Raw genomic sequence first — 23,972 nt, 5'->3', positions numbered from 1 at the left:
CCACTGCACACATTTGCAAAAGCACTTTTTGATTAGAGAGAAACCGGCATTCCCAAAACTAAAAAGACAAGAAAATAAGTCTTTTCAATTTCTGATAAGACAGCAAACCTTGGGACCAGATTTTGACTTTGACGCTCTCCTCCACAGGCCTGCGGGGCTTTCAAGATAACTGAAGGTCAACTCTTTCATTACAGAGAATAATAGATCATCAGCACCCACAGTGAACGTGGTAAGGCGGGGCTGCTCTTGGGGCTGGAATTTTAAAATGTTACAGCCTTAATGCCATGCTGAAATCAATCTCAGGGTATTACAGAAAAGGGCTCGCTCGGTATCTCAAGGATTTGGAATCGCTGGCCTCAAGCAGGTATCATGGTATCAGTTTGTGAATGATTCTCCAACAAATATTCCCTCTGAGCTGTATGAATGATGAAACCAGTCAGGGAGCTGGAAATTGTTGCTTGCTGATTAAATACTTCTTACAACAGTGCAAAAAGGGTCAAATACTACATAGAAAAATCTCCTGTGGAAATCTAAGTCAGCTGTTTATAAACAACATGACAGTAAAGAAAAAAAATGCTAGCTAAAAGTTTCTCAAGCAAACAGACCCTCTTTAAAAGTAATACAATGTGTGTCACAATTACTTTCTCCTGAGGAGACGTAAGCCGTGGGCCCGTGTGCTTTGGTGTCACACTGGTACAGATGGAGTCCCTGTTTAGAAGCTAATCTAGGCCACAGCACAGAGAGAAAACCTGGCCCCGTTCTCTGAAGGAAGGTAAAATTCTACCATTGATGGCAGTCAGTGAGAGTATTTGGAGCAGTCTCTAGATACGTTGGTCTGGTTGGACCAGTCACACCAGCAGAGTAGGGCAGGTTAGGTCTTAAACATATTTAGTCAAGTTAATCTAAGTGGTAATTAATGTTATCATACTAAAATTTCTAAACTAAAATGGGGCACGTTACTACATGTTATGCTTGTTTAACACGAGTGTGAACGTGGTATTGTGAGCTTTTAATCATTCTGAGGCCAAGTGTGTAATTGCATAGAGCTGGATGAGAAAAATGTAGCGTAGGTTCCAGGGTTTTTAACTTTTCACTCTTAGTAAGGATTTCCCTTGTAATTCTCCAAGGAGGCAGGAGGACTCTTAATACTTAATAAGTCTTGAATTATTTGTCACACACATTGTACTTCTGTATGTAGTGTGATTTGAATGAAAACTGTATTACAGTTTCCCTTTCTCGGTCTCACTGTCTTAAGCAAACACAAAGTCTTTCTAATGGCTCAGTTACACTGCAGTAAAACCTGCCAACCTTCTTGTGGTTGCTCAGCATTTTTATTGGTGTTTTTTGGTTTTGTTGCATTTACTTTAGCAACTGATTGCATACAGTTGCGGCAACAAGCTAGTCGCAGACAGATTGATCGTGCAACACACCTCAACCTGGTCACGCACTCAGGTCTCCTGGTAGTAAGCAACCTGACTTCAGTCATTCTCTGATAAGAGAAGGTTTATGGAGTAGGGAACTTGACTCAGCTGGCTAAATGAAGTTCTGGCTGGACTCAGGGCAGAAGTATTTAACATGAAGTTCCATTTAATTTGTGTAGATGGCAACAGATTTCCAGTTGTTGCCAATTTATCACGGTTAATCACCTGATTATCACAAACAGTTTACATGCAATTGCCGACTTGACACCATTCAATATCAAATTGATTCTGTCTTATTACCATTTTATTACCATCTTAATGCACCAATGTTGCTTTGGAGACAGCAGCTATGATTGCAGACCTGGTCCCTCATCTTTGATGCACCCATTTCAAACGCAGCAACATTGGAACTTCACTGCACTATGATCACAATTATGTTCATGCCACCGTTGTCAATCAGTTTTCCGTAATGCGACTGTAGCGTATTGTCAAGGTCAAAGTCAAATGTGTTTATAAAGCACATTTAAAAACACAGAGTTGAGCATAGTGCTGTATAATAAAAATATACAGCTCACAGAAAATCAACACTAAAATGCAGAAATGCTGTGGACAGCGTACATCAAAATATGACAATATAAAATAAATACAAAACAAAATAAAATAAAACAAGAATGTCACACCGGGGCCAAATAGCAAGGAGAATGTATGAGTTTAAATGTGTGTGCAGATATGTAGATTATTCCATAGATCCGGTGCTGTTGCTGCAAAGCTTGATCGCGTCTCTTTTTTAATTATGTTTTAGGCTTGTGTAAGAGCAGCTGTTTACAGGTGTGAATGTGAAGGAGCTCAGACAGATAGAAACGAGCTAATGTAACACACCCAAATCTGCGTGAATATTTGTGGACCACATGTTAAAGAGTATAAAAGCAAACTCCTCAACCTGCTTTTGTTGCAGAGAAAACACAACGACCCTTATTTATCCACTTACACTGACTTTTTAGCCTAACAAATTGCTAAACATGTGTCTGGACAGCTGTGTTTTTGCACGGGCATGTATGTGAGCAGTTTCTATGGGAACGTAAAGGAGATTTAATCATGTGCATAAGGGATTTGGGAAAAGGATAACAGGTGTGTTGATTTACGTATATTAGGAGTGCAGATATCACAACACATGCCTTGGCTCGAAGTCTGTGCCAGCTTGTTTCAGTTGATGGACGTCTCTCGCAACCGCAACCTCCTTGACAAGAGGGCACCTGAACCTTCAGGAATACCAGCTGCTCAGTTTCATGCTAACAAAACTCAGCAGCTGAAAGTAATACAGCTTCATGACTAATGGTGGGAAACTTGAGGCTATATCAATCTAGCAAGAGCGTTAATTAATCCAGTGACGAGATAACAGGTAATTAATAGCATTGTGCTGCAGGATGTAATCACACAGTCTGACTGCCCTGCAAACCAACACACTGAATTTCATTAATACCCTGACAAGTCTGATTGTGTGAGGAAGGAAGGTGTATGTGTGTGGGGGGATGCTTCATCGCAGAACAGTTGCAAAGGACCATTGCTTCTTGTGATTCAAACAGCAGTGTTTAATTTCAAATGTGTTTACTGGGAAATATCAGCGACTCATCGGGATGATTCAAACCCTGAGGGACAAAACTGTTTGTTTTCAAGGATTATAACTTACACCATATCAACAACTGGAGGAAAATGGGGCATTTGAAAGATAAAGATTAGCTGTGCCCCAATTCTAGGACCATGCTCGTGGAGCAGTAATTGTCATACCTCACCAATGAGACCAAACCGATTCAGAATACAGGCCTTACTTGGACCAAATTTAAGGGTAATAAAGGTCATGACACCTTAATTATGGTGTAATAAGGTTTCATCAATTACTGCACTACTAATGCACTACTATTCATCCATAGTTCATCTCATGGTGTGATAGTGCAGCACAGATAGAGAGCATTTCTCTTCATCTGCAGGTCCTCTGTTGTATCCTTTGTAGCAGACTCAACCTTCCTAACTTTGACAAATACAGCTGGTGTAAAGAAATATAACGGCCTCCTGACTAATGGTAAAAAAAAACAAGCTCAAAAATGAGAATTACCAACATAAAACAGCACCTAAAAGTTTTCATTTCTCCAGTGCAGCCCTCAAGCCTGTGCTGGCACCTAAACTGGCACTCAGTCATCAAACTTTGAGAACTCCCTGCGCTAGAGGCTAATACAAGCCACACCAAATACTATTTTCATTTCCGTGGCAGCTCTCTGCTATTGTGTTTGGTTTGTTGATTTGTCTTCTGGGCACAGAAATGCTGCGCTTATTTAACGCTGTTTCCACAGAGTTTAATTTTGACCACGCACACTACAATGCAAATCCAGCATTTTTAACATTCAAACATTGTTTGGGGTAGGGCTGTGCAATATGACCAAAATCTCATATCCCGATATAAAACATCTATCGTCCCGATAACGATGTAAATCACAAAAATGTAACATTTTCTGTAAAGTCTGTGAATCTTGGGTAGGTGAAGTGTTTCCAGCTGGGCGTCGTGTACCTGGAGTCCAGTGTTTTAACCGATGCATGAAACGACACATTTTTAGACATAGGTTGTAACGGCCACAGTTTTCTTTGTGAGCATTTATTACACAGCGTGCCACTCTGCATTCGCTAATTTATCTAAGCTAATATTTGCCATATGCTTGTTATTTAAAAAATACTGATCTGCCAGTGTTGGGTTTGCAGCTCGCTGCACTCAGGTGGCCACAACAATTGATTAAAGCAGGTTTAAACCAAGGGCACAAAAAGAAGCCAGAATTCCACTCACTCACTGTAACTCCTCCCATTGGGTTGTGAAATATATAGGTCCCTCTGGCTGAAGCACCTTCAAATATAATTAATTCTATCACCTATTAAAATTAAAAACAGGCAGCGAAGGACACAGGTTGTGAAAACTTAACTTATATTTCCGTCTGTGTGCTGCAAAGTTGGGTTTTCTGCACTTTTTTTACACCAAGGGCAAGTTTCTAAACCTCTCAGATGGATCTTTCCAGATTTTTTTTTATTTATGTTTAGTTTTTTTCCTTTTTTTTTTTTTTACTGAAACTGAATGAAAAATTAATTAGTTTGAAAGCAGATATGAAAGAGGGGATTCATGCAGCTCGTACCAGTTGCTGATCCTGGGGTCCCCAGCCTGCATACTGAAGCTGAGCGTTTCGCACCTCTGGAGGGTTCAGGTTCCACGTTTCCCTGGGGCGCACAGACAGGTGAAAAAACCCCCACTATCAGACAAACGTGAAGGCACATAAACACAATGACTGTCTGCTCCCAGTGATCCGGCGGCAGAGGAACAAGTGTACAACATCTGAGAACAAAGCTTTAAGTGTATCCATAAATATCCCCACTCTATAACAGTGTCACCTCTCCTTATTGGGAAAAGTGCTGCGCAGTGCAGGCTGCAGAATTAGAGGTGCCACTGCCTCTGTGTCTTTGTCTGGAGCGCAGAATGAATGAGGACACCAGTGCAGGTGTTTTTTGACGCAGCACCACTGGGTGGCAGCATTTAAATAGGTTTAAGCAGGAGAGCTGCTGACAGTGCTGTCATACTGTGACCTGGTGTGGAAGTAATTCAAAAGGGAAATAAGTAAGGTGGATAGTCACAGCACAAAAACGCCTCTAATATGACTTGGCAGGGGAGGCTTTTTAGCTAGACTGGCAGTAGTTTTGCTCTTTTCTGTCACTGAATGGCAACAAGGTTCTAGGTTTGAACCTGCTCAGTGTACCTGCGTGGGTTTGCTCACAGTTACATTCATCAGCTGGTAAACTGATGCTTCCAAACTGGATTTCCTGTGTGTCTTGTTTTCACATCGCATTCTTCTAATGGTCTTCAATTAATTGCATTACAGGTGGATATGACAAAATAATCAAATACAGTGAACAGCCGCCTATTCGCGGTTCAGTATTCACGGATTTTACTGTGGAACGTAACTTCAAATTATTTGCGGAAAATTTGCCTATATGCTGATTTTTTTCATAGAGCACATCTAAAATATTTGCTTTTTTCATTAAAATTAAAATATGCAGTTATAGCGTTTTCAGTGAAGTGGTCCCTAACCCTCGCGAATACCAGGGAGCGAATGTACCTCAAATTTTTGTACACATTTGTGCCACAATGAGCGTCAGTTCCTGTTGAGCGTACATGGTGATCTGGAAACACAGAGGGTATAGTGCTAACTATGCCCAGCCAAGAAACAACTATCCACTGGACCTGCAAAGATACAACACTGGTAGCAAGAAACAGGAACCCAAAAACTTAGGGCATGCCAACCGCATCCAAACTGCCGACGTTTCATTTTTAATGGGTAAAAAAAGCAGTGATGAGCAGGTTTGTAGCTCTGTAACCTTGAATTCTGCGTGCACCTGTTTCTCCAGCAGAATCACTGTGAAAATTGCTGTGAAGTGCACTTTGGGATGGTTTTCACCAACTTTGCTGTCGGCTTTGAATTAATACTTAAACAGCAGCAGAAAGATCTTGTGCGTGGTCTCATTAGGATAGAGATTTGTGTCAGTCTGTGAAACTGTAGCCTGAGGTTTATACTGTTAACTGGTAATTACGTGACAATGCATCAGAGGCCATGTTGCAGAATAATGCAAAAGAAATGTAAAGAGTGGTACAAGAAGATACTTTCTTTTGGCAGCGACTAAGTAACATGATGAAATATGTTTTAGAACAGCAAACAGTACGATTGTGATCCTACCTAAGTAAATGTTAAGAAATAAGGTTTAATTGGTTTTCCTCTGTCACGTTTCTAGTTATAATAAAAAGCAGAGAACACACAGAAACATGAACACAGCAGGTTTTTCATTGTTACGTGCTCCTTTCTTTAGCTGTTTTTAACAGCTTAACGTTGAAGGACGAGAGATCTTCAAGATCTCTTGACATTGCAGAAAAAGGCTCATTTTCAAAACAAGGCAGTGCTATTAGTGTAACTTTCTTCTGTGAACTGTAGTTCATTTTGACAGGTGTGTGCTGAATCTAATCCTTGCTCTGGTAATTTACCTTCTGTTTTTGAGCGCTTCTTAAGTCGAGGTCTGTCGTCAAAGGGCTAACTCAGGACAGGGTGAATGAGGATAAACATCTGCCTATGTTGTGGCTGCAGCTGACTACAGCTGCGATTTGAGGCTGCAGATTATCTGATAGCACCGTTTCGCTTCGCAGACTGCACAAGTGCAGGTTTGGAAGTAAACAGTGTGGTTGATGTCAGAGGTGCTTTGTGGGAGGTAGTTGGCAAAACAGGTGTAAATGAGTTTCTTTCACATTTTCACAGGCAGAAAGGTCAGGTGAGATAATATGAGAAAAACAATTTTAATGGAGTGACTCAGCCCTGATGTGTACTTACGGTGTTTCCAGACTGCAGATGATGTAGAAGGCAGTGTAGGAATACTGGTACACCTGGAATGAGATGTAGGATATTTAACCTTGACATTTTAATTCTTGCCAATTCTTTGTTCTCATAGCAGAATCAATTAAGACATCATAATTGCCCTGTTTACTTATATTAGGTACAACAGTATCTTCTTTGAAAGTAAAGAAAACAAAAACTGCATTAGGACTGATGATAATTAATCCTTTGAACTTCAAAATGAAAAGAATCCTTGTTAAGCAGGTAATTTTGAGGAAATACTGTGAAGTGCTGCCATAAAATCTCAAGTTTCCTTCTAAATTAAAAAAGAAGAAGAAGAAAAAGAAGAATGGCCTCATCCCAAAGCCACAATGCTCCATATCAATATGACAGTATTTTATTCATATCAGTACCAAAGGCTGACAGTAACCCACCATCCCCTGGAAATTCAAGGGTTTAATGTCTTATCTTTCTGCAGTGATGTTGTGTACTCAACACTGGGTCAATACACTGTGACACCTCAGTAAGGCTGCAATTCAGTCACACATTTCTGGCCGCATCCAGCGGCATCTCTGATACTCGGACTCGGTGCAGTTTGAGGAGGGGGAAAAAAACAGACAAAGGATTCTTCAGACTGCTGTGAAGTCAGAATAGTCAATATGGAGCCCAATTTACCATTCTGTTGTTGCAATAGACTTATTTCTCTACGTGCGTGCTGTCAGAAAACAGTACATGTGTGACATTGTGCACCTCTGGGCCACTTCCAGCACTGTTGCTATTTTTAGATTGCTGGCTGGAAGTCCCATTCTGACCACTCGCGCTCAGAGTTTGGGATTTCACCATGGAGCTCAAATTTGCCCAGAGCGAGAACATTAACTTCTGTGTCGAATTGGCCTGACTTTCATGTCGAAGATCATTGCTGGTAATGAGAGCTGTGTACCAAGACACCAAGCAGGAGTTTCAAGTCAAAAAGTCCTCACTGTCCAAAGCCTGAAGGCAGTGCATGAGATCAGGAGTGGAACCAGGAGCAAGGTTGTTACTTGAATTTGTCCCCCAAGGTCTGACTGTCAGTGTAAAGCGCTACTGTAAAGCCCCGAGGCACTGGAGGGTGGACATTTGGTCCAAACGACCTGACCTGTGACTTCCAGGGAGTGATCAAAAAATAGCAGCTGCACTAGAAATGGTGAAAAGGACCACAACGACATAACCCTGAAGGATAGATCGATTTAATTTAAACCAGCTGATTTTGGATTTAATCGGCAGATCAAACCACACTTATGTCGACCAGATTAACGACGGCTATGGCGTGTCTTTGAAATCCTAACCTTTTACTTTTTAAATGACAGTTTTTGTTACAGTAGGCACTCAACAGTCAGACATTATGTATCCAGGAACATCACCCAGTAGAGACACATCTTCAGGAAGAGCGTTTGTCCATGTTTTATAATACAAGTGGGGTATTTAATAAAAACATGAACCATACCGCATCTCATAGTGCATGAATGTGTGCCGACTGTGCTACGATGAGCATATAGCAGGAATGACTGTCATCTATCAAGGTGATGGCGGTCTAGTTGAATAATAAATGCAAACACGTACATTCCACCACACTCGAGTGTGCTGTAATATCTTCAATTCATCTCAGGCAATAACACAAGGTTATACAGTGTTTCTGCCAGCATCCTCCATAAACTAACAACAGGAACCAGTTCTCTCTACAGTGACTAAGTGGTGACGCAGTAGTAAACAGGCAACTATCATCTAACTAAATGGATCAATATATTTGATCCACCTGTATCAGGAGCTAAAATGCTTTGATGCATATGATGGTGCTGCTGTTGATCTCATCTCCCTGTCCGCGAGGCCGTGTAGCACCGAGGGGTTTGTTTGTGCCTCCCTCAGTACAGTTCTGCTTGGCTTAGCTAGCCCCCGCCACCCTAGCTGACAGGCAGCGACGTGCGACAGGCCTTCACACCCCGCCATGATTACTTTCTCCTCCCTCCACCCCCCCCACTGCCTATGCTTCATTGCAGGCCTACACCCCACCCCTCAGCAGCGGTGGCTGACATATTTGGCTGTCAGGTTGCTAATTCAAAAAACAAGCAAACAAATGAGATGCTCACCGGTGCAACATTGTAGGCCAGCAGCACATGCTTCAGGTCAGGAGAGACCTCATACTTGCTGGCTTTGTACATTTCCTAGGAATCAAAAGAAGGATGTTAGAAGAAGAAAAAAAATGCATACAATAAAAAGAAGAGACCTCCGATCACGCATGGCAGTTTTTCATTAAACTGGTCCTTAACTGACTGCGTTTGACAGATTGCTTGGTTCCTAAAGCAAATGGGAGCTGCATTAGTCTTTGCACTAGGGCTTGGTGATTTGATGGCAGACATAATGTTGCGTGTTGTCACCCAAGCTGCTGTGACACTGATGCTACATCTCCATTTTGACATTTCACCAAGTGTTAAATATGCAGCTCACATTTCACTCTGAAAATGGATCATTTGTGGGGAAAAAACACACAAAAAAGCTTTAGGTTCTTTGATTTGTTGACACTATTGGAAATGTTTGAATCGAACTCATAGGCAATCATGCTCAGCCCTTCAGTGCTTTGATTGTAAGACGAAAAGACTTACAAATTTCTTGTTATGCACTAAGATGGTTTGCTCGTTGGTGTCGACGTTGAACTTGACGACGTCGCCGTCCTGATTGCGGTACAGCAGCTCATTACCTGGATGATGAGACAGAAGACAGGAAGAAAAAAGTTAGACATTGGTAAGAAATTAAGAAAATTGCAGACATATTGATAAAGCCAGAAACTATATTCTGTCACCAGTTCTGCAAATTAAAAGTGTGGGTTCAAAAAAATATTTCCCTTCTAAAAATTAAGTAAAAGCAGACATGATAGTCAGCAGCCTTCATTTTTTTGTGTTAATGGAGTTGTTACCTGTCAGGGACACTGACAACATAATTAAACTTCAGAGGATGCTTCCACTTATTAGATTTTTAATATCAAAGGGATATTGAATTAGACTTGTTTGAGTTCCATCAGCAGCCAAAAATAAATTCGTTTTTTGTAATCAACCAGTATAACAATTATTAACAGGTCACTTAATGGCACGAATGCTTAGTGGTGCAATCAAAAATAAAAGCAAAGCAAAGCAGAGCAAAGATGTGCAGCAAAAGCAGAGAGAGCAGGGCTGCCCAATTGTCTGTGTCATGACTGTGATCGCAATTCTGATGCCAACAATTTGTCAGACTGTGCCTTGTTATGTTTTTCTGCTATATGTGGCCAAATGAAGAGCTCCGTCCTCAATAATAAACTGTCTGGCATCAGGCCTTTGTTTCGCAATGTGATTGTTACAGGATTAAAATCCAGTGTGAATGTATGCATTGTATTGAAGAATGCAAGCTGCCTTATTTTTAACTTTCACAAACCACCAACTACTTGCATTTTAACATTAGTTCATTTGAAACAAGACTTAAAATGTCTATTTGGTACAGTTTCAGTCATTACAGTGTGATAAAACATTCTTAGTGACAAGTACTAAAGAGCAGCTTTTATTTCTTTACCTCACCTTATTTACCGCTAAACTTTGGTCAGATTTAATTAACACAGCATCAGATTTTAATTCAAATATTGCTCAGTCCTGATTGGTGCTTTCCCCAGTGTAGACACGCCCACTGTATGTATTATAGTATGAATCAGAACTTTTTACTTTTTTAAAATATTTTTTAGACCTTTTTTATCTAGAATTTTCAAATGTATTATTGAAATAAGTTTACACTTAAAATTACATTTTTTTTCCATTTGAAGTTGATCTTAAATTGTTTAAACTGCTCCCACTGGCACAGATTATAAACAACAACAAAATAAACTACCACAGCTATGCAGATGACACACAAATATATATCACAATGTCACCAGGAGACCGAGGCCCTGTACAGGCTCTTGGTAAATGCATTGAGGAAATCAATGACCGGTTGTGCCACAATTTTCTCCAGCTAAACAAAAACAAAACTGAAGTAATAGTCTTTGGCGCCAAAGAAAAACGATTACAGGTCACCAGAGAACTTCAATCTATACATCTAAAAACCACAAACCAGGCGAGAAATTTGGGTGTAGTGATGGATGCAGACCTAAACTTAGAAAAACACATTAAGACAATAACAAAGTCAGCTTACTATCACCTCAAGAATATTTCAAGGATAAAAGATCTGATGTCTCAACAGGACCTGGAAAAACTAGTCCATGCATTCATCTTTAGTAGGCTTGATTACTGTAACAGCATCTTTACAGGTCTACCTAAAAAATCAGTCAGACAACTACAGCTCATTCAGAACTCTGCTGCTCGAGTCCTCACTAAGACCAAAAAAGTGGACCACATCAGTCCAGCTCTGAGGTCTTTACAGTGCCTGCCTGTCCGTCAGAGGATAGACTTTAAAGTTCTGATGCTGGTCTATAAAGCTCTGAATGGTTTAGGACCAAAATACATCAATGACCTCCTGACCCAGTATGAACCTTCCAGATCCCTCAGGTCATCTGGATCCAGTCTTTTATCAGTTCCCAGAGTCAGAACCAGACACGGAGAAGCTGCATTCAGCTTTTATGCTCCTTATATCTGGAACAAACTCCCAGAAAGCCTCAGATCAGCTGAAACACTCAGTTTATTTAAATCCAGGTTGAAGACTCACCTGTTCTCAGCTGCATTTGAATAAAGCACCAAATCCACACTTTTAAGCTTAAATTTCAAAACTTACATTTAACTACTGATTTTATCTACTGTTCTGATTTTATCTGTTTTAATTTTATATACTGTTTTGTTTGTTTGTTTGTTTGTTAATTAGTTAGTTAGTTTATTTGCTTGTTTTAATCAATTTTAAATCATGCTTTTTATTTGTTCTTGTTTCTAATGTCTCTGTAAAGCACTTTGAATCACTTTGTTGTTGAATTGTGCTATACAAATAAACTTGCCTTGCCTTGCCTTACTATTTCTTCCATTCATGTAGCTACTAATCAATTTAACAGATATTCACCAATATTAAACTTTTTCTCCATTATGCATGCTTAACAATTCAACTTAATAATTCATGGTGTTAACAATTTCAGCTGCTAATTAATACTTCACCTTGATTTTTTTTTAATTCTTAATTTTAGGCGGCCAGGGAAGGATACGTTTAATACAGCTACTGCCCCCTTTCACCTTCAGTCTATCTCCGCTCCCCTGTCTTATTGGTTTAGTGATCCATAGGCACATGAGCAACCACGCCATTTGGTGAGGTAATTAGAACCCAGAGATTGTTATGCAGAGTGCTTTCTATCTGCTAGCATATCTAATTGTCCATTAGAGGTGACAAAATTACCATCACAATGGCTTTAATTCAGAACGTGCTTGGGAGAGCGGTTTCAGACATTTTTAGAAAGGCATAGCCGAACGCCCCCTCAACAGCTTTTGTCTCCTTGTTAAAAACCATTGGCATACTAACAAGGGTAGAAATGGACTCCTTCATGGAAATCATGGTGATAAATAAAAAGATGCTGATTTTCCCTCCCCATCATGAGTCATTATTTTAGTTTGACTTTGTTTGACATCTTTTTAAAGGTCTACTTTTGTATATGAAATGCTAATTGCCGAATATCGCGGCTTGAATGAGTAAAAAAGGCAAAATGGTTATTAAATCAGATGCCAAGGAGATTGACAGGACTTTATTTTGCTTTGTGACACACTTTGTTTTCACAGTTGGGCTTCGGCTTAAATTCAGAGACCTGCATCTCTTTAAGGCACCTTTTTCATCTTTATTTCTCACCAAACTACTGATCTCCGTTAACCACATGCCTCGAGACACTTCACAGATACCACAGATCTCTCAAATCCTTCCCATCACCACCCTTATATAAGCCCTCCTGCTGAGTTCATCATTTTAGACCTTATCATCACTCCTTCACCTCTCCTGCTCTTTGTTTTGTGCTCTTTCAAAGACACAAAGCCATCTATTCTTTCACAGGACCCTAGGCATTATGTCTTCCCTTCAATCTACCTCTTTCTAGCTCTCTCTCTTCCCCTGACGTTCTCCCTCTTACTTTCCTCTCTGCCTTGACTTGCTGTGCATTAGCCCAGAGCGCTGTTTTCTCCTCTGATCTATACCTTTCCATGGCAGTATGTCTTATTAAAACAGCCTGCTGCCCTGGGCACAGCCCTAACCCAGCCTCACTCCAGGGAGTCAGAGGGAGCGGCAAGAAGGTGGGAGAGAGGGGGGCAGAGATGCAAGGCAACATAACTTAAGTGAGGCAGACAGAAAGAAGGCCACAGATTTACATAAAGTTTGCATATGAGCTTTATGGACAATTTTTTTCGGGGCGGGGGACTCTGTCCTCCAGTCCACATCCTAATGTTTGCACAGGTTTCTGCATATTCATTTGAAAAATAAAGTAACAGCTACTAATTGAGGCTCACTGAATTGAGCAGATTAGCATTGATACAAAAAGATGAACAAAGTGATGACAAATTAAACAAATTAAAACTGAACTCAATTTGTTCAGCGTGATCAGATTATCTTGATGGAAGTGGTCCCTTCCAGGACGATCATGCCTTCATTGATGAGGTTTGATGAGTATGAAGAATGGATCGGTTCTTACACACAGCTTTTCTCCTCAATGCGCTTCATGCCACACGTCTCATACACCCATTCACAGAAGGACTTTTTTCGTTATCTGCATGCTGTCTTGCTAACTTTTACACTCCGATGAACACAGTAGCAACTCAGGGTTTAGTATCTTGCCCAACAATATTGCGGCATGCATAGTGGAGCAGCCACCAAAACCACCAACCTTCCGATTAGTAGACAACCTACTCTAAGCTGGTCCTAAGCCTTAGCCAACAACCACTGTATATTATTCAGAACAGAATAATGGCCTTTGTGGTCACTAAATCCTAATCCCACTCTTCACATATAGGAGATTTTGTACAGACAGTACTTTCCAACATCATTAAAACACTAAATGAGGGAATATCTAGTGGAATAATACTGTTCCAACCCTCCAGTAGAGTATTAGAGGCTTACAGAATCAATACCAATCAATATCAATACAATGAATTATTCTGCTGGTCCAATACCTTACTAAGGCATTTTACTAAGTCTAAGCGAACATCACTAGACCGCTCTCTCTCCTGACACCTCTTCCAATACTTCAGAAAGGTCAGTCAAACATTCTGGAAGGTGGTTAGGAGAGATAATCTCTCCAGCCTTTTCAGGTCTTTTCTGGGGCCTCCTCACAGTTGGACAGTTCCAAAGCACCAGGAAGCACCTAGATCAGATGCCAACCCAGCAAACAAAGTCATATTATCTAATAATTTATGGAAATCTAGAAAAAGATAGCCTGAACTCTCAATCTATAGACATCCATCAAAGACATCCAACCCTAACGATGCTCTGCCATTACTTTTAACAGATGAGCTTGTTATGGTTAGCTCCCTTTTCTCTCCAATAATTTGCTCTTACTATCATTTTTTCCCCAAGGCTGATGTTTGTTTCATGAGCGCATAAAACTTTGTTCAAAAATTCTACAGGTTCCTTAAATATGCCTTTGCAACCTGGTCTTTCTGTTTTTGAAGTTTTTCAGGGGTTTGCATCTTGTAGCTAATCCTCAGATGTTACAGTCATGAAGTATTGATTGTTGGCAAGGAAACATGTCCATGTAAGTCCCGGAGAGCATTCTTGAGTGGCTGTGCAGTCATTAAGCTTGCAGTATGCATGGATTTCTGCTCCTTCACAAGACCTCTGCCTCTTCATCTACCAGCTCATTTGTCATTTTTGAATTTATTTTTGCATTACTGCTTTAATTTAGTAGTAAAATGCTGTTTCCTGCCAAGCCATATTCTTTAATATTCCTACAATAGATTTTTGCTTTTTGAGACACATTATGAAAACCTTAATTTCCATGGTAGCCTATTTACTTATCAAACTGAAGTGTAAATTTCCACTCTCGTGTTTGATAAAATGGTAAATAACAAACAGCTGCTCAACAAGCACGTAGCCATTAAATTTAGGGACGTGTGTTAAGAGGGGGCGCATCTCAGGCCATTTTTCTTTTTTCTCAACGCTTGTGTTAATCTACTGAAATTAAGGCTGAAAATTGGTTGCATAATTGCGTGAGTTCTGATTAGACAGAAACATTGCTGGAGGCTCAGACAGTGAGATACAAGGTAAACAAGCCAAAGCCCTTACGTCCTCTTAAGTTGTGAGCTGGAGCAGCCAGACTTTTTTCAAAGCATTCTCCAACATGGTGCTGCTGCCTCACCTTTTGTACCTCGTAAGTTCACTAGTGTCCATAATATACTCTACAGCAAAATGGCTAAAAGATGTATCTATCCATTTGAATTTTTAGCATTTGTTGTTGCAATCCTAGTTTTTAGCACCTCACTTGGTAAGAACAGGCTCACCATCATTATCAATATGACTGATGGCCTAACCTATGCAAACAAGACTCACATTGTACCAAATTATTCATCCACCTGTCCTGACACTTCAGTAGCTTCACTGTACTCTTGGCTTCATTAAAATTCCATTCAAACTTTATGGTTCATGTGCAGAATGGCAGGTTAATTAGAATGACAAATTAGAGAAGGCTAGTTAATACTACTTCAAGGAAAATTGACTCTAGTAGTCTCTCAAAGTTAAAAGGAATCCATAATGCTAATTTTCAGCTCCATTTTTAAATGTTACAGTAGCTCTGTGAGTGGTCAGGCTGTCTGAAATAATGTGACATCATACATAGACATTGCAAAAAAAAGTAACAACACTGTAACAGTTCAGTGTTAAGATTTTTTTAATACAATGCTGCTGATTTTTCTGTCTGTCTGAGATCTTTATCCGACTTGAGGTTTTTCGAGAAGACATAACACTTCATTCACTGCATTCACTGCTCTCCGGAGAGTGTTCCTGGGTGAGCAGAGTCTTTAACAAGCATGTTATCAGAAACAAAACCACAAAAGCTTTATTAATCCCAGCAGGGGGATCGTGCTGTAACAGTTGCTCAAGACTGTCGAGGCTGTAAATCACACAAGAATACAAGAAACACAATATAGTACAACAAATCCATGAAAGCACTGGAAGGCCGTGTCTTGTATTTTATAATAGGAAGGTAGAAGGTAAGAAGTCACCAAAGTTGTATAAGTAAACCAACAAAAAAGGGGAAAAAAAGACATAATTCAGTTACTGTTGTAACTACTCCTTACCCTAACCATGAAGTGGGAGCACAGATCAACTGTCCTCTCATCCTGAGCATAAAAGTAATACATATAAGGAAATAATTTATACATCACAAAAGGGAATGGAAATATATAGTACTTTAATGGCCCTAACCTTGAACAGTTCCCTCCACATAATACATCACCATGTGATTAAAAACCGCAGTAAAACGGGTAGTTTCTTTGGGCTATATTATAAGTCCTGAGGTGAGCCAGGGTTTCAGTGTTAACTTCTGGATGAAATGGAATTTTTCTTGTCAGTTCCAGGTCATTTGTCCATGCCCAAGGCTATGCATGATGACTGGTTTGATGAAAGTGACACAAGCTGCTGGGGAAAATTATAGTGTCTGTCAGTGGCTAACTAAAACGAAGTCTCCAATACAGAAATACAGCCCTAAAGCTTAGATGTGCAGTAAAATATAGGTTAATAAAAAATTCAACAGGAGTTTTAATTAAAAATCGCTCTTTATATTTCTAGTAATTTGGCTTCTTTCATCTATGGCTCTTCAAAGGGTATTCCCCATAATAGATGTGTTTATTTATCTCCACTGCTGTAAAGCAGGACAAGCAGCACCACGGAATTCAAATTCTATTTTTGACTTACTTGATAAATGAGTGCGCTACCAAATGAATGGCAGGGCAAACAAATGAGCAAAAACCTCAAATATGAACTTGCTGAGAACACATGAAACCACCCACGTCTACAGCCAACCTGCTTCTGGCCAGTTTTCACAGTGGAAGTCATTTATGTTTATCAGGAATGCCAATCAGTCTCGCCTGCTGGCCTCATTACTCACCGACACTTCAGCTTCTCAATCCACAACCAGCGCTGGAAAAAAAACCCCCAAAAAAACACATGCCAATTTATTTCTGCTTCACGCTGTTTAACATTAGGGATGAAGAGAACGTTTTTCTTTGTAATTATCTGATTTACTTGGACCTTGAGTATATCAAGGCAGTGGGGGGGACAGTAAAAAAAAAAGAAGAAGGAATCTACAGATCAGAGAAATCAGTGCTATGTTTAAAGAACTAAACACTCAATAGACCGCTTGCATCAGGATCCCACAGACAGGACTTTTATCTTAGACAAGGCAAGTTAGTTTCAGTCAGACCCACTATAGGCAAACCAAGTTTCTTTCCCTTTTGCAGCGATTAGACCACCCTGAGTCTTCCTTTTCAAGCTGTTCCTGCAAACCACTTTGAAACCCACCCTTTTGTGCTGTAAAGTGGCTTGCAGATGCAGTAAATTGCTCAACAGCAGTTTAAATAAAACAAACTATATGAGATTTGATATTGTTTAGACAGCCAACACACATTTAATAAAAAGAGAAGTGGAGTTGAGAATTTGCAAAACATGAAGTCCTCAAAAACTCTCCCCTCACCTAACTCCATATTCCCTTCAAGATGACTCTCACAGGCTTATAAAAGTGTTTTCAGGGTGCCTCCATCAACTTAGACCTTATTGCTTTTTGTTGCCTATCAACTCAATTTGAAATGAATCCTTGAGTACTATTATTGATTTACCTCACAGCCAATAAAGTGACAGTCATTTCATCAGTTCCAGCTGCTCATGTACACCTCATAAACCCACGGCCTCTGTTGCTGTTTGATTTGCACGGCTTCAATGTGCTTTAGCATTTCCTTCAATGTGTGTGTTATAGTGCAGCACTACTGTGTTTCTTTGTGCTTGCAAACAAATTACTGAACTTGGATAGAAAATAAAAAAAACAAGCATATGCTCATAACAATTAAAATCATTCGGGAGGGGGGGGGGGATTCTAAACAAAGTATTAATGACACACAACATAGCAATGATCAGCCGGTCTTGTTTAAAAAGATATTACAGTGAGTTACCTCACTGTTCAAATAAACACTTATTCATTATTCACAAAGTAAATCATAGAACCGTTTGAATCCGAATGTTGACAAGTACATAATAATTGCATGTGGATTCATTAGAAAAAAAATGCTCCAAGCATAAATAACTGTGTTTGAACACAATTATCCGACAGGCTTCTAGCTGCTGGGGGATGCTCAAAGTGTTTTATCAATGTAATACAAACACAGCTAAGCTAGAATCCTCAATGATATGGCAGATATGAAGCTGCTGATTTAAATAATTATAATTGTACACCGTGTGCAGTAAGTGTTATAAGGATTATTGTATTCTGTATAAGGTTGTCTATTCAAACTACATACACAATGATTAAGCATATGTAACTGTAAAATCATGAGAATACCATAAACAAAGTCTATATAAAGTAATTAGTCTTAGTTGTAGCTGCTGAAAAGAGTAGAAAAATATTCTGACGTGTTATTTAATGCTGACGTTCTTGTGTACTTCTGCTAATTAACATCAATTCTGTCTTCTGCAACAAGAAGAAGACAGCACAACTGGTGTTTTTCAAGCACATTTGCTCATTATTATTATGCAGCAATGTGGTGCTGAGGGATTAGACTGTTAAAAGTATTTTTAAAAATTAAGAACGGCTGTAAAAACAAAAAGAAACAGCATGTGAAAGCAGCTTAACCAAGTCAGACAGCTGGAAACATCAAAAAGGCAAAAAGACAAAATTTGATTGAGTTAGCTGAATCAGGTAACTAGCTGATCAAGCTATCTTCAGAAGTCTGTTAATACACACACACACACACACACACACACACACACACACACACACACACACACACACACACACACACACACACACACACACACATATATACATATATATCTATATACATACATACAGTGGGGCAAAAAAGTATTTAGTCAGCCACCGATTGTGCAAGTTCCCCCACTTAAAATGATGACAGAGGTCAGTAATTTGCACCAGAGGTACACTTCAACTGTGAGAGACAGAATGTGAAAAAAAAAATCCATAAATCCACATGGTAGGATTTGTAAAGAATTTATTCGTAAATTAGGGTGGAAAATAAGTATTTGGTCACCTCAAACAAGGAAAATCTCTGGCTCTCACAGACCTGTAACGTCTTCTGTAAGAAGCTTTTCTGTCCCCCACTCGTTACCTGTATGAATGGCACCTGTTTGAACTCATCATCTGTATAAAAGACACCTGTCCACAGCCTCAAACAGTCAGACTCCAAACTCCACCATGGCCAAGACCAAAGAGCTTTCGAAGGACACCAGGAAAAGTATTGTAGACCTGCACCAGACTGGGAAGAGTGACTCTACAATAGGCAAGCAGCTTGGTGTGAAAAAATCAACTGTGGGAGCAATCATCAGAAAATGGAAGACATACAAGACCACTGATAATCTCCCTCGATCTGGGGCTCCACGCAAGATCTCATCCCGTGGGGTCAAAATGATCATGAGAACGGTGAGCAAAGATCCCAGAACCACACGGGGGGACCTGGTGAATGACCTGCAGAGAGCTGGGACCAAAGTAACAAAGGTCACCATCAGTAACACACTACAACGGCAGGGGATCAAATCCCGCAGTGCCAGACGTGTTCCGCTGCTGAAGCCAGTGCATGTCCAGGCCCGTCTGAAGTTTGCCAGAGAGCACATGGATGATACAGCAGAGGATTGGGAGAATGTCATGTGGTCAGATGAAACCAAAGTAGAACTTTTTGGTATAAACTCAACTCGTCGTGTTTGGAGGAAGAAGAATACTGAGTTGCATCCCAAGAACACCATACCTACTGTGAAGCATGGGGGTGGAAACATCATGCTATGGGGCTGTTTTTCTGCCAAGGGGACAGGACGACTGATCCGTGTTAAGGACAGAATGAATGGGGCCATGTATCGTGAGATTTTGAGCCAAAACCTCCTTCCATCAGTGAGAACTTTGAAGATGAAACGAGGCTGGGTCTTCCAACATGACAATGATCCAAAACACACCGCCCGGGCAACAAAGGAGTGGCTCCGTAAGAAGCATTTGAAAGTCCTGGAGTGGCCTAGCCAGTCTCCAGACCTCAACCCCATAGAAAATCTGTGGCGGGAGTTGAAAGTCCGTGTTGCTCGGCGACAGCCCCAAAACATCACTGCTCTCGAGAAGATCTGCATGGAGGAATGGGCCAAAATACCAGCTACTGTGTGTGCAAACCTGGTAAAGACCTATAGTAAACGTTTGACCTCTGTTATTGCCAACAAAGGTTATGTTACAAAGTATTGAGTTGTATTTTTGTTATTGACCAAATACTTATTTTCCACCCTGATTTACGAATAAATTCTTTACAAATCCTACCATGTGGATTCATGGATTTTTTTTTTCACATTCTGTCTCTCACAGTTGAAGTGTACCTCTGGTGCAAATTATTGACCTCTGTCATCATTTTAAGTGGGGGAACTTGCACAATCGGTGGCTGACTAAATACTTTTTTGCCCCACTGTATATACATATACGTATATATACATATATACACACACACACACACACACACACACATATATATATATATATATATATATATATATATATATATATATATATATATATATATACACACATACATATGTATGTATGTATATATCAAAAAGTTGTTTTCATAATGATTCTATTAAATTAATACTGTAACATAATACTTGACTTTTGTGACAGAAAACAATTTCTATTTCTCCATGTACAAAAGCACTTTGGTTAAACGTGGTGGTTCAAACTTGCTGCCGACTCTCTGGCAAACACTGTTTGCTAGGGAAAAATGTGTATTCCCTGACTGGTTGCTAGAGGTTGCTGGTAGTAATTAGGTGAAACTTATTGCAAAAACTGAATGGTGCTGCAGTGACAAACTTCCTTGTGCTTTAGTCTCCTACAGCTCACAGTAGGTTTCCATAGACTGTGCAAACACTTGCCAGCTACTCACCAAGCAGTAGTGAAACAGTGACACACTTCTAATCTCAGATTTTGATGTTTGTCAAGTTTGTCTACCCCTTAGGGAGTAATTGGCAAATGTTTGCAGACAAGCTGGCTTCTTCCTTTAAACAATAGTGAATAGCAACCAAATCAATCACAAGGAGGTTTCTGGAGAAGCGCCATCTTAGTGACCAATTTCACCTACTGACTGCCAGCACTCTCTAAAACCAGTACTTTCCAACTGATTGGAAAATAAACATTTTTCACTAGCACCCAGTGCTTGTCATAGGGTCAACAATCCACAAGGTTCCACAGCCACGTGGAAAGTTTAAACCTGCAGACAGAGCATTTCAAAACACTGTAGTCCTTGTCAGTTTAAGACCTTGCCTCTTCCCCTGAGGCTGGATTCTGGCTGATAAAAATTGCAGTACTAAGATTTGACCTCAGTAAAACAGAATTTTAAAACTAAAGCCAAGGGCTGTTGAGTGCAAATGAATCCCTTTTTAAAAGATTTGATCACTGGTTTATATGAGAATTTTTACATCACAGGCTCTTTTCTCTGCTTTATTTTTTAAAAGCAAGTAAGACAAAACTGTATTCAAAGGAGAATCATAGAAACATGCATCTGTGCAACTTATTTTTAGGATGATTCCTAAGTTGCACAAACCATGAGTGGAAGATCTGCCTTTCAGTTTTTTTGTTGCTTGAAAGTTGGATCAAAGATGACATCCAACTGTTCAGAAGCTGCCTTGACGTTAGCAGCTACGGTGTTAAGAGACTGATGAATCTGTCATGAGACACACAGAAGTAACTATATCAATTCCAAAGTCTGTTTCTGTATCAGACGCTTTCTTTTTACTTGCTTGGTTTTTTGTTTTGTTTTTCCCTGGAAATTAAAAACACATCAGTATATTTTACAGCTTGTTTCTGTCAAGCAACTAGTTGTTGTACCACCCTTCGCTGCTGTCTCAAGGTTGAAAAGCATGAAAGATTGAACTTCAGTCTGTGCAAACACATCCTTTCCAATTAAGCATCAAACATATGGTAAAATTAGAGAAGCTCAAAGGGAGAAACGTACACCTGCTCGTTCTCGTATTGGTAGCATTTTTTTAAAAAGCTGATTTTCTGTGACAACAACTGGATACGTACACTGACTATATGGGCTAATTTGATATGTCTCAGTTGTAGGAAAGAGGCCCAATGCAGAACTTCATTCCTCACAAAAGATCATAAAGGGACTGAAGCAACTGTCTACTCTTTTTTCCAATGTGAACCCTTTACATAAATACTGTGCATCACTTGAAACAAGGCTGTTGTGCATGCATTAAAAGCCCACACAGTGACAAAACAAACATCAGTACGCTTCACCCATATTGAAATCACAGTCACGAGCCCCTCTCAAAGTCACGGCGACATCCCCTTTGTGAAGCCCTGACTGGTTGGCCTCTTTACAAATGGCTCCCCCTTAACCATATTTAACAAACATCAGTGAGACAAGTGGTGTCCTGGAGTGGCAAACAAGAGAAACGTGGCCATTAAAATGGCAAACAGCTGCTGTGAGCGCTTGTGTTGCGTCCCACAGGGCTGGCTTCACCTTGGTGGTGCGAGAATGATGTTGATGCCATGCCTGTTTGATTCAGATAGAGTGGTAAAAAAAGAGGCATATGTGAGAGATCAATGCTAACTGTGCAATTACCTAACCAGGGAGACAGTGATGGCCTTATTGCATGATTAGAATAGTGATGAGGGCAGGGTAAAGGAGTTTATAGCGTTTAAATTAGATATATCACAAAACTTGAGGATAATTTAAGTTGCTTATAACTTGGCCATTGTTCCTGTTGGTTATGTATCTATCTAAAACATTGATAAGATGTAGAAAGACAGAAGACAGCTACAGTAAAGGTATATGTTGAAGAGATCAGTGGACAGCACGTAAATGAGCCCAGTCAGCAAGCTTATAAACCCAATTTATTTTGCAATAAAACTGAAAGTGAGGAAACTTATTCATAATAAAACCAGATAGTTTGCCTAGGGAACAAAATGGATGTTTACCATGCACACAGTTCAAAAGATAAATTTTCTACTTGCCTTTGTTTTTATTTCTGAATATGTTTAGTTAGAGCCATGTTCTGACAAGTAACAGCATGACGGCACTCCCACTGTGCTGGCACAGCAGAGCTGACAGCACAGAGCCCCGGCAAAGACAAAAAAAAATACCTAAGAAAGTTTAACCTAGCTGCACTGGCAAATGAAAAGCTTTCAAGTGTACATCCCTGACAGATTTTCTTATATCTATATTTATAATAAAGCAGAATATATTTACTGTTTGACTGATTGCTGCAACAGAAGATAAAATAACTCACGGTGATCTCAGTAGATGTAAAAACAGTGCTGGCTGTTTTTGCAAAATAACCATCATGGATTGTTTTTCATTGGCATGCTTCAACCTGAAGCAACAACACAATGCCCACAGCAATGAGCTTTTAATTATAAGAACATAAAACCTGCTAACTTGGAGGTTTGTTTAAAACCCGTATGACTGTTTAACGGCTTGTGTTTCATGCAGTCTGCCTCCTGTTTTGACAATTTCCCTACATACTCAGATTTCGGCAATCACTTGGTAAGCTAAATAAAATAAAGATGGGAACAATAGCCAAAGGCACTAATGATCCAAATTGTGATAAACTTAAGAAAAAGCATTCCTTATACAAAGACTTCGCTTGCAGAATTTTGAACACAGTAACAAATCAGGTCAATTTCTAGCTAACCAGCTAAAAATAAATAAAGAAAAAATAACTATATGTGCTGCTAAAGATTTATCGGGGAACACAATATATGATCCTGGAAGAATAAACAACATTTTTAGGGATTTCTATGAAACTTTATACTCACCACAAATAAACCCATCTAAAAATGAAATTGATCTGTTTCTTGACAACGTAACTCTTCCAAAATTACTAGACAGTCAAGCAATGGAACTGGATTCGCCACTGACGCCAAGTGAACTCCAGGAAGCCCTGATAAGTATGCCCAATAATAAGGCTCCAGGTCCAGACGGCTTCCCTGCAGAATTCTACAAAGAAT

The 23,972-nt window shown here is 39.8% G+C and overlaps 1 protein-coding gene across 5 annotated transcripts in view; it reads right to left on the bottom strand.

Annotated features, from left to right (window-relative positions):
- dpp6a (dipeptidyl-peptidase 6a) overlaps positions 1 to 23,972 on the bottom strand; it is a 358,152-nt gene that overhangs the window by 27,959 nt on the left and 306,221 nt on the right. For all 5 annotated transcript variants that reach the window (XM_076888303.1, XM_076888304.1, XM_076888305.1 and 2 more), the window contains 4 exons: positions 9,463 to 9,557; positions 8,950 to 9,024; positions 6,824 to 6,876; positions 4,592 to 4,673 (listed from right to left, as the gene is read on the bottom strand). In XM_076888303.1, coding sequence (XP_076744418.1) covers positions 4,592 to 4,673; positions 6,824 to 6,876; positions 8,950 to 9,024; positions 9,463 to 9,557 — 305 coding nt within the window. The remainder of the gene's footprint in view (positions 1 to 4,591; positions 4,674 to 6,823; positions 6,877 to 8,949; positions 9,025 to 9,462; positions 9,558 to 23,972) is intronic.

Source organism: Maylandia zebra, linkage group LG9 (assembly GCF_041146795.1).
Source record: "Maylandia zebra isolate NMK-2024a linkage group LG9, Mzebra_GT3a, whole genome shotgun sequence".
Classification (NCBI taxonomy): domain Eukaryota; kingdom Metazoa; phylum Chordata; class Actinopteri; order Cichliformes; family Cichlidae; genus Maylandia; species Maylandia zebra.
This window is presented reverse-complemented; position numbering and strand designations above follow the sequence as displayed.